A 15,580-nucleotide genomic window follows, 5' to 3' on the forward strand; every position below is an offset into this window, starting at 1 on the left:
CCATTGATACAGGCGTGGAACATTATGGAAGAGCTATATTTGCAGTTGTGAAGGGCTCTCTTGTAGTAGTATAAGTTCAAGAGGTCTGCACCAGTAGGATATTGGTTGAAGCTTACTGATATCTCAAAGACATGGAACAGAGCGATTGGCGGCGTAAGACGCCGTCGCGTAGTTTGGTTCTCACCAAAGCGAAGAGAAGCTATAGAACCCGAAACGTTGGGGGGTACTCGTATACTAAAGTGTATGCGTTATAGAGCTTTCTTCTCTTAAGCAATGACTTGTCTACTCGTGAAATTTGGCTAGACAGTACAGCAAATGTTCTCTCAAACCCTGGCTAGATGGCAATGTAATCGTGCCTTTGAATATCTCGCATAAACTGTCGCATGACCAGAGATGCTTTTTTTCAAGCATCTTTCTGAGCTCAACAATAATATTCTGATTTAAGTTGAAACCAGCCCTATTCTTCTTCATTTTAGGTAACTCTTTGAGTGTAACATTGCTAATAAAAGCCACACTATATATAAACTCATTAAAGAGGTACCTTTTCGAGATTGATATCACTTTTCCTTTTTTCCATCTCATTAGTATTTACTCATATTGATAGTATGGGCAAGGGATATAGCAATAAAATATGCTGCTGCGTACCCACTCGAATGGGTGTCCTAATGGTATCATTGATTGTCTTTGTAAGCATCTGAGAAATGTGATTACTGCTATGTTGTTGCTGAATTCTTTTAGAGCATCTACCTCGTTTTAACAATATTGATGTTTGTATATAAGCAAGGTATGTGTTCAATACCATTTAAGAAGAACATATCGCTTACAACATATACATAGACTTACAAAGCTGGTCTACGCTACAGCAAAATGTCGACATACCACTGACCGTAGAAGCATTTAATGGAATTTTCGATGCATTTGCCACTATTTTTATTGCTTATTTTGCTGTGTCTCTTTTGGGTACTATTTCAATCATTTTGGTGAGTATAGACAAGACGATTGCGAGCACACTCATCTAAACTTCTAATACAGCAACACAGAAGAATGGTACGCATCTACCATGTAGCAAACTGGTTCTTTGTGCTGCTGCTGCTTACAGTGACAGTTGCTTTTTGGATATACTTCAAAGTCAAGCAAGATGGATATGTCAATGATTGCCAAGATTTGCAGAATATCCGACAAAACATCACTTCTGATCCGTTTTATACCTCGATTCAAGTGCCTGGCAAACAAATAGTGGCCGGAGGATCTGATAAATCAGAATGTATCGAATTCATTAAACGTTTGGTCATTGCATCTGGTGTGTTGACATTTGTTTGCAATATTTTACAGGTAAAGCTACACAAGTCATAGATGTTGCTATCGTCGAGTCTAATATATGCATAGCTATACTGGGCCCGATCCATTGGCGTGTATGCCACTTCTTTAAAGAGACACTACCAACACAAACGCTTACAGATGCAAGATGAGGATGATGATTTAATCGTATCAGCGAGAAGGGATTGATATATAGTCATTATCAGAAATAAAACGATACCCAATTACAAAACCTTATGTATTTTGCTTTACCTATATTGGACCCAGATGTATATATTTGATGATGTATTTAATGCTCCATCCTGTAACGTTTATTTGAATGACTAGTCAAATCATAGCTCAAGCGGGGTTGACTGGCATCAACAATACACGGCTTTACACTCCTTCACACAGGCAACTTTTGCGCCTTCATTTCGTGTAGTTTGGGTGTCAAGATGTCAGATACTATTTTTATAGCTGTTCATGTTGGCGCAGGTACTATGAATTAGGATGTCGATCCCATTTTGATTAGATTATTCATGTTTTATGTCCATTAAGGCTATTTGTCACGTACAAAAGAGTCGAAATACACGTCTGCTTGCAAAAAGTAAGTTTTGTTCCACCCTTCAAGCACAAAACTTAAATAAATCATGTAATCAGAGCATGTTTGAGTGCCATGGCCATCTTGAAAAAAGACGGCTCTTCGATACAAGCTGTAACTGAAGCCATCAAACAGTTAGAAGTGAGTGCATCATTAATTTCATTGTAAAATAATGGCAATTAAGCTGATTATTAGAATGATCCCAGTACAAATGCTGGCTATGGGTCGAATTTGAGTTTGACAGGCAAAGTTGAATGCGATGCAAGTTTAATGACAGGGAAGACCGGCACATTTGGAGCCATAGGCGCTGCTAGTGGTCTCAGAAACCCAATCGAAACACCATACCAGATGATTACGGAAACAGAGAAAGGCTTATTATCACTTGGACGAATCCCTCCAATGCAAGTATGGAAACCGCTCATAGTACAATTAGTTGACAGTTGAATGGTTAGGTTTCTTGCAGGAAAAGGAGCTGCAGACTGGGCCAAAGCTCGTGGAATTCCTACGGTTGAAGATGATGAACTTGTAGAACGTAAGATTCGTAGTATTTGCACAAGCAACACGAATTGATAACAATTGGTCATAAAGCAAATGCGCAGAAAACGTATCTTAAGCACATACAAATGCTTGTTGACGAACAAGATTCACAGAATGCAGATCTTGGACATGATACTGTTGGTGCTATATGTATTGACAGCAACGGCGATATAGCTGCTGGCGTCAGTAGTGGAGGAATCTCTTTGAAATCACCTGGACGAGTAGGCGAGGTAATAGTTGGTATTGTAGCACTGTTCAATACGTTGAACGACTTGCATAGGCAGCCATGTATGGAAGTGGCTGTTGGGCTCAAAACGAAATAAGAAATTTGCCTGGTGTGGCATGCAGTACAACAGGTAATACCTATGGCATATAGAGCATTCGGCCATACTCAATATGATCTAGGGACTGGCGAGCAGATCATGCGAACAATGTTTACGTATAAATGCGTGGAGCGTTTATTGAAAGAAGATGATATACAAGCAGCAGTCGTTGATGCATTGAATAAAGACTTTCTTGGTAAATGCCACTTGATAAAACAAGCAATCGGATTATGTTTATTAATTTTTTGGAATTGTAGAATCTCCAATGCTAAACATTTATGACCAGAAATCAGTAGGCACTATTGCACTGCGCTCACAAAAATCTCATGGCAAAACAAGTAGGCTAGTTTGATGATTATTCTTGCTGATACTCACCATGATTTAGGAGTAGAGTTTTGGTTTGGACATGTCACAGAGGATATGGTATGTGATACTTACTATTTTGCTTGCATGTCGCGAATGTTCACTCATCCGATAGGGAATTGGGTACCTATCTGGTACGATGAAAGCTCCAAAGGTGAGGACCTCATTTTACTCTGTAGCTGTTTATGTTTCTCATGATTGATACATAGGCTTTTGTGTCTAGAAAAGTTTCGTCAAATGACAAAGTGGTCTCTCGCGGATGGCTGATACCCTAAATTCATCTCGTCTGCTTCAAATATATTTATTGATTACATATAAGATATACATGTAATAAGATCTACTAGTTTTACAATTTAACTTTGCCAACGTTGACTCTGCCATAATCTTCCAATGTGAAAGGAACGTATGTATCGCCATTGAGCCAGTAAACTGGATCAGTTTCTGGAATTTTGGCAAGATCGATGCCTTGATTGCGGAACTCGACCTTTTGCTGCTTGAATGTACCTGTAATCTCCATGGCAGGAACGAAACGAATGAATACAGGGATGGCATACTTGGGCAGCTTTTTACGCAAGTATTGATAAAGCTCCTTAAAGTCGATTGTGGAGCCTTCCTTAAGAACAATGGCAGCCATACCAGCACGACCGTCATGGTTGGGAACCAAGGTGCCATATACATTTGCTTCGCCAATACCGGGATAAACACCCAAAGCCTGAGCGACTTCTGTTGTAGCCACATTCTCGGATTTCCAACGGAATGTATCACCAACTCTGTCACCAAAGTAAAAGTAACCTTCAGAACTCAATTTCAACAAATCACCACTGCGGAAATAGCTATTTGAAATGAATGTGAGTGTTTTTGACAGAGTTAAGGTTGCATGAATGTTTGGACATACTTGTCTCCCTTTACAAATACATTTGATAAGATCTTTTTCTTGGTAGCACCGGTATTTTTGTAGTAACCATCAAATGAAACGGGTCCATCTACGTCAATACGCACGATCAATTCACCTTGCTCGCCAAAATTACACTAAGAGATGGGTTTATCCTTTGCTTTGGAGTTACACACAAGAATTTCTTACCTTGACACACAATCCGTTCTTGTCTCGAAGAGGTTCCTCAGTAATGGGATCAATTTTAATCAATTGAACCTCGCTACGGAGCAAACGGAAGAGTTTTCCACGCAGTCCAACTGCACCTGCGCCCATTTCACCTGTATTAACGTTGAACAAACTTGTGGGAGCTAGCGGCAAAAAAAAAATTAAGAAAAGCTTGATCATAGGTCGCACCTGATTTACTTACCTTCTGTTGCAGCATAAAATTCACAGATCTTGGGGATATTGAATCTTTCTCTGAATCTTTCCCAGACATCAGGTCTCATACCATTACCATAGACCAATTTCACGTTGTGATTTCTTTCCTGAGGGTGATGGGGCTGACTCAGCAGATATCTACAGAATTCACCAATATACTAATCATTTCTGGTTATACTCTCCTTCTCTTCCAAAATGCAAATATATAGACCTACGGTAAAAACATCGACTTTATAATCCACACAGTCATTCCAGAAACGACTTGCTGAGAATTTACGGCCCAAGACAATGGTGCCACCAGCATACAAACATACGGATGATGATACAATCACTATCAAACAACATGAGTCATATATTGCCCAACCTTCATTCATGTTTGATCCACTTTACATCCAGAACTATGGTATAACGGCAATACACAGTAGACTCTATCATCCTTCTTGACACCAGCGGTATTCGAATACATCACCATAGCAACTAGGAAAGGTTCAGGGGTAAGATTTCGGTTGCTATGGAGACCTGATCTACTTACAGTTGACGCGGGCATGTTGACTAATAGCAGCCTAAAATGAGATAGTGAGTTGCTAGAACCTACTACGTGAATATTTACTATCGACTTTACCTTTGGCATGCCGGTAGTACCACTTTTAAATAAAAACACATAATTAGGACCATTTGAGATGATAAGCGATAAAATCCTTACCTGGTATAAATTAAATAAGCTGGGTCATTAGCTTCGAAACCTTTGAGATAATCTTCACTGGTGTCTTTCTCGGAGAAGCGAGATAAAATGCTGGGTGTCAGCGTAGGAGCGATAGCTAAAGGAGCCAATTCAGTTTCTTGAGTAGCTTCACCATATGCAACCAATCTAACATTGAGCTCTTTGGTTGCTTCTGCAATGGTGCTCACTTGTGATTCGAAGAGAGGATCGAAAATGAAGAGTTTTGTGTTGGCAATCTTGATGCAATGCAAGAGTGAGTCGTCAGCCAAGTTGGTGTTGATCAATGAAGGGACGGCACCAATTTTACTGATAGCCAACAAGGTGATGAAAAAAGTAGGGTGATTTTGGTGCATCATACAGACAATGTCTATAGAATGGAAGAGTTAATTTACCATGTGAGACTACATCAACATCTATGCATGCTTGCCATTGCGCTTGATGTTTTGAGCAAGCAACCAATAAGCCTTATAAAGTATGTGTCAATGCATATTATCAATATTTGTATATGCAATAGAGATTTAATCTTACCAATCTGTTCGATGCTAAATTAGGTCGGATTAATATGAATAATTTTTAATCCTACTTTTCTAGTGTAACCTACCCTTTTCAATTTGACGAAATGTGTATTCTCTTCCTTCAAAGAGGACAAAGATTTTATTGGGGTTTGCCTTTGCCTTCTCTCTGAATCGATAGTAAAAATGAAGTTTGTCCTGAAATGCCCAAATTTTGTGCCTGAAATAAATGAACAGTGAGCATGAATTTCGTCACTAAGGGGTCGAGGTACTTACGCAATAGTAGCAGCCGCACCTGATCTCAATTGATGGAGATCCTTACCAAGCAACAATTTGGCATCAAGGTACATAGTACCTAACAAACCGCCAATACCGGCGGCAACTACAGGAAGAACGTCTATTTGTTAAATGCTGTTAGCCAAGCTCTACTTGGTTATCCGAGGCTCCAATTTACCGGAACTCATGATGTGCTTTGAATTTGAATATAGTGTGAAAATGAAAAAAGAAAAGAAGAGGTATACAATAGGCATTTTTGCATTTAAATACGTTAGAAATACTACATGCAGCCACTGTTTTTCTCATACACACGAACACATTATCACAATTAAAAGTCCATCTGTTGTATTTGATATTGGATCTTCCCAGCAAGATTTGCTTTTTAGTAAGCTGTGAAGAATGCAAAAGTAGAATAATGGCCATTTTGTCATGTCATGCTTGCTTTAAACAGCACTATTTTGACCAAAATGAAAAATGCCAAATTTAGAAATGTAACGCTGTCTGTTTATTGAATTACTGACAAGATACAGGAGTAGCAGCAGCAGCAGAAGTGGTAGTAGTGCTAGTAGCAGCATCTTGTGTTGATGGGCGATGGCTTTTATGATAGTTTTCATTCACCCATTGAGTCATTTTTTTCAAGAGTAAGAGATGATTTTGTTGTGCTGCTGATACTGTAGCAGTGGGATATAATGATTCAGACTCATGATCCTTCTTGACAGAGGGTTTGGATGCATTAGCATCATCTTGGATGGATAATTTGGATAAATCACTAGTAATCAATTCTCGAATCACGTCATCCGTTGATTTGGATTTGTCCTTTTCTTCAATGTCTTCCTCCTTCTTTGTAGCAGAAGCAACAGGTTTGAAGTTATTGTCCACCAGAGCACTAGAGAATGTATTGATAAGCGTAGCCATGTTCTTCTTGTCTTCGTGTGTAATTGTTTTCGATGGTTTGAACGAGATGGTTTCTTCCTTTTCAGTTTCGGCATTTTCTGGATTGTTTGCTTTTGTAAAGTTGGTGGTTGTTCGAAGCTCAGGTTGGAAGTATTGATTGGCCACATTAGGAACAGTTGTGTAATGCTGTCTTTGGCCTGTAACTCCCACGTTCTGTTGTTGATACTGTTGATATTGATTGGTAGATGAAGCAAAGTTGCCAAGATAACTATCGATATCTTGACTTGGTACAATAGGTTGTGGTATTGGTTGAGATCGCACATACATATCATTCTCATTACATGAAACAGGATAGATGCCACTGTTGGTTTGAGATGGTACAATAGGATATTGTTGCTGTGGAGCAGTGAAGTTGGACATCTGATCATAGGCAAATGATGTGGCAGGGTCCATTACAGGATCTTGTGGTAATTGCCCTGTGGCAATGCTATCAGAAAGACGAGCCAGCCAATCATTCATATCATTCAATTGCTGTTCGTTACTAATGTTCAAATTAAAGTTTGATTGGTTGATGGTACCTGCATCCATGAAGTTTTGAATCTGATCAAGACTATGAGCAATGGAAGCGTTGTATTCGGCTGGCTTTGTGTCCATGTCCATGGGGAAGAAGAGATCATTGATAATGTCGGCAGGTTGTTGTGTAACAAAATTAGCTTGTGGCACTTGATTGCTGTACTGTACTGGAGGTTGTTGCTGATGTGAAGAGGAGAAATCCGACATTGCAGTAGACGGAGATACGCCAGCATAGAGCCAATTCTCATCAGAATATGTGCTTGTTGGAGGAGAGATAGGATGATTATCAGACAGAACAGGCGATACATCTCTGCTTGAATGATGAGTAGAGTTTGGTGGTGTTAGTGGTTGGTGTTGCTGGTTTCTGTGATGACAACGTAAAGTAGAGATGTGCTGCTCACTGTGGATCTTTTCATGCTTCTTGAGATCTTGAGGACGCTTAAATGACTTGCTACAAAACTGATGAAATGCAATAAAAGAGTTAGTCTCAATCTAGGCTTTAATCAAAGAAATGGCATCCTACCTGACAACGATGTGGCTTCAAGGGGACGTGGACTCGAAGATGACTAGTGATGTGATCTCTTTTGATTACAGTTACATCGCATTTGTCCCAATGACAAGTGAGACAGAGGTTTCCAGTGGATTTCCTGCCAACATGGTCGTTTGTGAGATGGATATAAAGATGCTCGGGATCATCAAATGAGATTGTACAGCCAATCCAGCGGCAAAAGTAAATTTCAGTGTCCATTTCCAAGGAAGTTTGCATATTTGAGATATTGATAAAGAAGAAGAAAATGCAGATAAGAGAAGATTAAATAAACAAAGCTACGAAAAAAGGAGAAAGAGTGTGAGGAAGGGGTTCTTGAAAGGGCGTATGATTAATTTTTTTTTTATCTTGGCAAAACCACATCAAACTCTCATATTTAGCATTGAAACGCAGCCATTTGTAGATTGTTTGATCTGTGCAGTTTGCTGCCAAGCAACTCATTTGGGTCGCCTATTCAAGGGCAAGCAATAGCAAACCAAGGGCGATCCCTCCTCGGTATTTATGATATCATTCTTGTTTATTAAAGATAGTTTAAAGCATACAAAATACAAGCACTAATCACAGTGCTACTAAGAATACTGGCTTGCTTAGATGTCCCAGCTGAACTGGATGCAGTATTACTGTTGCTGTTGCTATTATTACTGCCACCTGAGCTGCCTCCATTTGAGGATGTATCATTGCCTGTAGCACCCGAAATAAAAGAACTTGATCCAATGGCACTTGCAATACCAATTCGGTTCTGATCTACATCATACACTTGATACAAGCTTCTCAATACAGACTCACCAAAGAAGATCTGTCCTGTGGTAGGCACAATACCAATCATACAGACACTTGCAGAGGACATGTAGTCACTATCCATAGGATAAATAACGTCGGCAATGGCAACATTTAATACAACCGGTGTATCAGTAACATTTGCCGAGGGTGACATCATGAATTGGAGCGTAACGTTCTGTTGAGCCATGGAACATCGAACCTATAGAGTTCACGAGAATGAGTACATGTGTTGTATTTCACTTGGCATTATTTCCTATTATGTTAAACACAAACCTGAAAGTAATTATTAGCAGAATCATATGCCAAGTTTGTATTTCCAATTGCCGCAGCGAAGAGGGGTTCAATGACATTCATGGGCAAATAAGTCAATGTAGTGCCAGTGTCAAATACAAATTGGGTGGTCTCTTTGAAAGGCGCATCAAGCGTGGTCTTTCCGTTCACAGTAGCGCCCACTCCTTGTCCGAATACTTGCCAGTAGCCGTAGTCAGATCTACCGCCAGCAGAAATGCGAGTGGTTTTAGCGAGTGGAAGGTAGGTGAGAGGTCCCTGATACTTTGTTTTATCGATACCGCCAAAAACAATCTCGCCCAATGTGTCCATGGATTCAGATTTGTTGAGGAAAACAGAGAATATATTCTGGTCGATCTTCTTTTGAGCCTTCAAATTAAAGAAGAATGGATTGTAGCTGGTGGTGGGAGATGTGATCAATGGATATCCTAGCCCAAAAATGCCATCCATACGACGGTCTGTGCTGTAACTGGTGACATTGTCTGCACTGCTGATGGTAGGCGTATAGGACTCCCCAGAGAGTGTTTGCATGTTGGTCAAAATGTTCTGTGTCTTGCTGGCCAAACCAAATTGCTGTTGTTCAATGATGGCGCCGCCAATGTTGACGGTATCCATACCAAATCCTCCAGAAGCACTCCCAATGCCATAGGTGATATTGAACACTTGGCCCATGTCTTTGAATGTGCTAGATTGGCTCTCATTGAATTTAGCGAGTGGGCACATGGTGCTAGGGCAACTTGCTCCAGGTACCCACAGATCGGCACTACAATCGACGTGTTCAATATGTATGGACATGTCTGTATAAACAAACAAACAAACCTTCCAGTATCCAAAACAAGCTCGAAGTTTTGAGGTGGTGTACCAATGGCTACATCGACCATGTAAATTGAGCCATCCCCAATGTATAGCTTCTCGTTGTACTGAGCTCGTCTACGAAGCGATGCAATGGGTGGTCCGCCATGAATGATCTTCTTTTTGCTGATGGGTACTCTTAAGAGCTTTGTTTCCTTTACCGCATCTGTGTTTTCGGTGGCTGCTGACATTGCTGCTGCTGCAGCAGAGACTAAAAATCCAATTGCTAATTGAATCTTCATGTTGTAACGGAGAACGAGTGGACTGGGTGGACAATAAGAAGTGGAAAGTAGTAAAGAGCTCTGCAGTGTAGCCACTTGCACTATGAAAAATATAAAACAGTTGAAGGTATGACAAGAAAAATCTTTAATGTACTACAGTGGATGGTAACACGCAATTTGCGTAGAGTCATGAATCATGGCCAACAACCTGCAGTACACAGACGAAGCCTCCTCGTGTTATGCTGAATATGAGAAGCTACCCACCACTGTGGGGCCATCACCATAGAGCAAGTATAATGTACTCTGCCAGGCCAATATGTGATAGCATTGTTTACATTTGCAAATTCAATATCATGCCGTATAGACTAAATGCAGCTAATGTGAAATAATGCAACGCACAATGAGCTTCTTGCATTTCCATTTTCTTTATTAAACGTACATCATTGTTCAGGCACCATTTATTTTTCTACAGGCTAGCATATGCGTACATCCAAAGATTTATGTGGAGAAGCTACTAATATTATATGACACAAACTTGGCTAGATCGCTGTGTCGTTTTCCTTTTTGTCATCTCTCTATGGCATAACAGCAATGATTTACATTTGATGGCTCAATAATTAGTTTGAGTAAGTCTCAAGTAAAAATGATATTACAAGATGGCGCATAGACTCTAACTGATACCACTAATACCTCACTGATATCTTGTTTCAGCACCCAGGTCAATGCTGGTATCAGCGAGGAATCATTCTTTCGATGTCACCCGATACAGCCGTTGTGGGAGACTGTCTGACAGGCAGTTATAATTCCAGGCGTCAAGGTATCATGAGACTTTAGAGGGTGTCTCTTGATATGCTGCTTCACTTTGGGCCAAACCACTTCGAAGGACTGAGGAATATCGAGCAAGGAGGCTAAAACCAAGGTTTATAACTCTTGTCTCAGTATAAGCAAGTGCTCGACTGTTATCGCAGATTCTTACGCTATCCGTTACTACGTGATATCTTCTCATTCCTTCTTTATCCATTACATCTAATATGTGTTCTTCAGGATAAAAATGTAACGTGTATTAGTTTATTTTCGTGTTTTGGAGTGTTGGATGTTTCAGAAGCCTTTCTTTTCTTATTACACTGTAGAGTTTTTCTTGGATATGTCAATAATACCAGCTCTACCTATACATTCCATGGTAGTAGATTGTGTATTCTTTTGGGCTGGGGCCCTGACCTTGATAGGCTTTCTATTTCGGATACGATTCGAGCCATCTAGTAATTCAAGCTACCCGAGTTATGGATCATCTAAGTTGGAGCTATTTTTACTGTATAATAGTTTCTACTAGATGCAGACTATCTATAACGTCTAGAGGGTCCAGCGTGCCTTACAGCCATCATCCCCTCACTAATAGGCTGTATTATTGTGCTATGATGCTGCGATACAACAGTGCTACGGAACCTAATATGTCCAGCTGAATATTTGGATGTAACAGCATGCTCTAAAACTAGATTTATGCATACAATGTATTTACGCCTTTGTATCATAACAAAAACGAGTCTTTAAATAAGCAAATGTATGAAACACAGCCAAATTTGACAGCTTTCAAGCCTAAATATCTTGACATGTAGACCTCTCGGAACCACCGGAATGACGCCAAACAATTGTATTTGAGTAGTAGTAACTTCCTGACTGTTGTATCCAAAGATACAGTATTAACAAATTAAGATAGATTTCAAAAAAAAAGGATGTGTTTGAATCAATTAATAAATCTTTAGTTTTCGTATCTGGTTACTTTTTATAGTCTTCCTTTTTTTTGAAATCTATCTTAATTTGTTAATACTGTATCTTTGGATACAACAGTCAGGAAATTACTACTACTCAAATACAATTGTTTGGCGTCATTCCGGTGGTTCCGAGAGGTCTACATGTCAAGATATTTAGGCTTGAAAATTGCCGAATTTGGTTATGTATTGCTTCATAGAGTTTATCTACACGGCATAAATCACATCTTTGGTAGCTGCAATTTACTGGAAAGACAGTTCTGTAGCTTGAGCAATTTTTAGTTCGAATAGGAGGCATATTGATTTTGGTAAAGCTAATTCGTGCAAATTTTGATGCACTATGTTGCTGGTAAGTTTATTAACAATGGAAATGAAAACCCGAATTTGCTGCTTGAATGCTATAGTTTTGCACCTTCGCTTCGCTACAGTAAAAACCCCCTATAAATCAATGCTATCAAGTGTTGAATTAGATGCGTCATGTTCTTCCGCAAACCCCCTCCCCATTGCTGGCTTTACCGGTGGGCTTATTCGCCTTATACGGTACTCAATTCTTTAAATTTTTGAATGTTTTACAGCATATATATTAAATGATAAGTAATCGACTTTAACGAATAGCCGTCTAATATCGGCAAGATATCATCTCCATATACACATATAAACAATGTAAAGCAATGACATGTGCGTCGTTATAGGAAGAGTCAAGTGTGGATCTATAACATTCTGTCTTGTACAAACCAATATGCCTAATAATAGGCTCAAATGCCATAAGTATAGAGTTAGAATGTGGTCCATAAGGAAATTTTAAGGTGGCTCGTTTCAAGTCTGGAGAAATAACATGCTGATACTCGTTTGATTAAACGGTAGGCCCATCTTTAAAATGTCTGCATGAATCTCGACAGGAGTAAGTTGGTTTCTATACTTGGAGTGCACATCACTTTTGCTTGATCCGTCTTAGAAGAGTACACCTTAGAAGCATTCATTTGTGAGTCTTGTCATAAAGCATTGATTTGCTCCCCAGCTGATAAGAGATATAAATGGTAAAGCCTTTTCAACCCAAGCTTGTTACACGATGAGATTTGAAAGTATCTTAAATATACTTCAGAAGTATTTTTCACATCAAATTATTTCACTTCCGTTTGAATAAAATCAGATTAGCAGACTACATTACAATAGAGGACTCAACAGAGTGCTTTATAAAAGAACAACGAACTGATTCATTGATTTTGACAGCTCTTTGTCTCGAATTGATGCATTTATGCTAGAATAGATGAAGTACACGGTTGAATTGCCGAATGGATGCTATAGGTCTATCACTGAAAATCACAGATGAAAATAATGACTTATCGATCACGACCAATCATACAGATGCATTGATCTATGTCAGAACTGGTAAACCACTTGAGATTGACTCATAGGCTTTTCTATTTGACATTAAAGTTTTGCATTTTATTTCTTTTTCTCTTCTTTATTAACAATCAACCCACTCCCTACTCTATTCTTCTTTTTCTTTACTATTCAAATTTGAAAAAAATGGCTTCCAAACTTCTCTCAAGAGCCACGCCTCTTGCCTCTCGTACATAGTAAGTAAAGGAGCAAATGGGAGATTCATGCTCGGGTCTAAGGCTCACATATTTCTATAACATCCAGTCGCGATATTGCCAAAGCTGCACCCATTGGTCTTAGACACTATGCTACTGAAGGCAACAAGAAAAAGTTAAATACCTTTAGTTCTATCATTACTCAACCCAAGAGTCAAGGTGCTTCTCAAGCCATGTGTAAGTTGACAACCCAGAGTGATCTGATGTGGTATTCTGACCAATTCGATAGTGTATGCTACTGGTTTGACTGAAGACGATATGAACAAGGCTCAAGTCGGTATCTCCAGTGTGTAAGTTGTGACAATCGGCTGTACCTATGAGACGAAGAAAGCTGATGTGTGGTTGTCTATTGTGTAGATGGTATGAAGGTAATCCTTGTAACATGCATCTCTTGGACTTGGCTGGTGAGATCAAAAAGAGCGTCAAGGAAGCTGGCCTCATAGGCTACCGTTTTAACACTGTTGGTGTCAGTGATGGTATCTCTATGGGTACTCGTGGTATGAGTTATTCTCTTCAATCCAGAGATTTGATTGCTGACAGTATCGAAACCGTAAGTCACATGCACTTATATTTGATCGAGATTTCCTTATTGATCAAAACAAATTACATATAGGTCATGGGCGGTCAATGGTACGATGCTAATATTTCCATCCCTGGTTGCGACAAAAACATGCCTGGTGTCTTGATGGCTATGGGTCGTGTCAACAGGCCCTCCTTGATGGTTTATGGTGGTACTATTCAACCTGGTCAAAGTTGCGGTGGTGATAAGCTCGATCTTGTCTCTGCTTTCCAAGCCTATGGTGAATATGTCACTGGTGCTATTGACGAAGACAAGCGTTTCGATATCATTCGTCATGCTTGTCCCGGTCCTGGTGCCTGTGGTGGTAGTAAGTGTTGATTCAAATGTGATTTGATGATATTCTAAACTGGAGTGATATATAGTGTACACTGCCAACACCATGGCATCTGCTGCCGAGGCTATGGGTATGACTTTGCCTTACTCTTCATCTACTCCTGCTGCCTACCCCGAAAAGATTGAGGAATGCCGCAAGGCTGGTTATGCTATCCGCAATCTCCTCGAAAAGGACATCAAGCCTCGAGATATCATGACTCGCGCTGCTTTCGAGAATGCCATGGTCCTTACTATGGTTCTCGGTGGTTCTACCAATGTTGTTCTCCACTTGATTGCTATCGCCAAGAGTGTTGGTGTCAAGCTGACCTTGGACGATTTCCAAGCTGCTAGTGATAAGTCTCCATTCTTGGCCGACTTGAAGCCTAGTGGCAAGTACGTTATGGAAGATTTGCACGGTATTGGCGGTATCCCTGCTATTCTCAAGTACCTCATGGAAGAGAAGATGATTGACGGTAATGTCTTGACTGTCACTGGTAAATCTCTTGAAGAGAACCTTCATAGCCTCCCTGGCCTTCCTCAAGGCCAAGACATTATTCGTCCTCTCTCCAACCCTATCAAGGCTAGTGGTCATTTGCAAGTTCTCCGTGGTAACTTGGCCCCCGAAGGCTCTGTTGCCAAAATTACTGGTAAGGAAGGTCTCCGATTCACTGGTAAGGCTCGTGTATTCGATGGTGAGGAGCACTTCATTACTGCCCTTGAAAACGACGAGTTCAAGAAGGGTGTAAAGACTGTTGTTGTCATCAAGAATGAAGGTCCCAAGGGTGGTCCTGGTATGCGTGAAATGTTGAAGCCTTCTTCTGCTATCATGGGCGCTGGTTTGGGTAACGATGTTGCTCTTTTGACTGATGGTCGTTTCTCTGGTGGATCTCACGGTTTCATCATTGGTCACGTCTGCCCTGAAGCTCATGTTGGAGGACCTATTGGTTTGGTAGAAGATGGCGATACTATTACTATTGATGCCGAGACTCGTGAGATGAACATGGATGTTTCTGAGGAAGTTCTCGCCGAGAGAAAGAAGAAGTTTGTTCCCAATCCCCCCAAGTATACCAGAGGTACTCTCGCTCGTTATGTTATGACCGTCAAGAGTGCAAGTGAAGGTGCTGTTACAGATGAATTGTAAAGAAAGAAGCAATCTCTTTATTTTAGACGTAAATTTATGTAAAAGACTATAAGAAGCTATTTATCTATCGACACCAAAATGAACATG

General features: G+C 40.1%; 6 protein-coding genes across 6 annotated transcripts; 3 read left to right on the forward strand and 3 right to left on the reverse strand.

Annotated features, from left to right (window-relative positions):
- Positions 1-653: 653 nt before the first annotated feature.
- Positions 654-1,506, forward strand: MGR2 (subunit of TIM23 translocase complex; the record flags this gene model as incomplete). The annotated part of the gene is made up of 5 exons (XM_064826219.1): positions 654-686; positions 739-784; positions 838-980; positions 1,033-1,332; positions 1,387-1,506. 5 exons carry the CDS (start codon positions 654-656, stop codon positions 1,504-1,506), a joined length of 642 nt encoding a protein of 213 aa, XP_064676317.1.
- Positions 1,507-1,751: 245 nt separating this feature from the next.
- On the forward strand, positions 1,752-3,395 carry UBP2 (ubiquitin-specific protease ubp2; the record flags this gene model as incomplete). Its single annotated transcript, XM_064826220.1, has 12 exons — positions 1,752-1,791; positions 1,855-1,903; positions 1,957-2,038; positions 2,093-2,298; positions 2,350-2,429; positions 2,486-2,664; positions 2,715-2,790; positions 2,840-2,953; positions 3,015-3,095; positions 3,143-3,180; positions 3,236-3,274; positions 3,330-3,395. The coding sequence occupies 12 exons, from the start codon at positions 1,752-1,754 to the stop codon at positions 3,393-3,395; spliced, it is 1,050 nt and encodes a 349-aa protein (XP_064676318.1).
- Positions 3,396-3,466: 71 nt separating this feature from the next.
- ATC70_006955 (uncharacterized protein) lies at positions 3,467-6,129 on the reverse strand (the record flags this gene model as incomplete). Its single annotated transcript, XM_064826221.1, has 14 exons — positions 3,467-3,953; positions 4,016-4,149; positions 4,202-4,362; positions 4,422-4,590; positions 4,648-4,763; positions 4,823-4,909; positions 4,965-4,995; positions 5,055-5,076; positions 5,136-5,520; positions 5,581-5,617; positions 5,682-5,695; positions 5,755-5,885; positions 5,942-6,062; positions 6,120-6,129. The coding sequence occupies 14 exons, from the start codon at positions 6,127-6,129 to the stop codon at positions 3,467-3,469; spliced, it is 1,905 nt and encodes a 634-aa protein (XP_064676319.1).
- A 325-nt stretch (positions 6,130-6,454) lies between these two features.
- On the reverse strand, positions 6,455-8,174 carry ATC70_006956 (uncharacterized protein; the record flags this gene model as incomplete). Its single annotated transcript, XM_064826222.1, has 2 exons — positions 6,455-7,867; positions 7,932-8,174. The coding sequence occupies 2 exons, from the start codon at positions 8,172-8,174 to the stop codon at positions 6,455-6,457; spliced, it is 1,656 nt and encodes a 551-aa protein (XP_064676320.1).
- A 301-nt stretch (positions 8,175-8,475) lies between these two features.
- Positions 8,476-10,117, reverse strand: ATC70_006957 (uncharacterized protein; the record flags this gene model as incomplete). The annotated part of the gene is made up of 3 exons (XM_064826223.1): positions 8,476-8,934; positions 9,009-9,786; positions 9,843-10,117. The coding sequence occupies 3 exons, from the start codon at positions 10,115-10,117 to the stop codon at positions 8,476-8,478; spliced, it is 1,512 nt and encodes a 503-aa protein (XP_064676321.1).
- Positions 10,118-13,392: 3,275 nt separating this feature from the next.
- On the forward strand, positions 13,393-15,493 carry TRX1 (thioredoxin trx1; the record flags this gene model as incomplete). Its single annotated transcript, XM_064826224.1, has 6 exons — positions 13,393-13,442; positions 13,510-13,637; positions 13,690-13,750; positions 13,818-14,010; positions 14,074-14,347; positions 14,403-15,493. The coding sequence occupies 6 exons, from the start codon at positions 13,393-13,395 to the stop codon at positions 15,491-15,493; spliced, it is 1,797 nt and encodes a 598-aa protein (XP_064676322.1).
- Positions 15,494-15,580: the final 87 nt, after the last annotated feature.

The sequence above is a fragment of the Mucor velutinosus genome (genome assembly GCF_035048745.1).
Source record: "Mucor velutinosus strain NIH1002 chromosome Unknown tig00001549, whole genome shotgun sequence".
Taxonomy (NCBI): domain Eukaryota; kingdom Fungi; phylum Mucoromycota; class Mucoromycetes; order Mucorales; family Mucoraceae; genus Mucor; species Mucor velutinosus.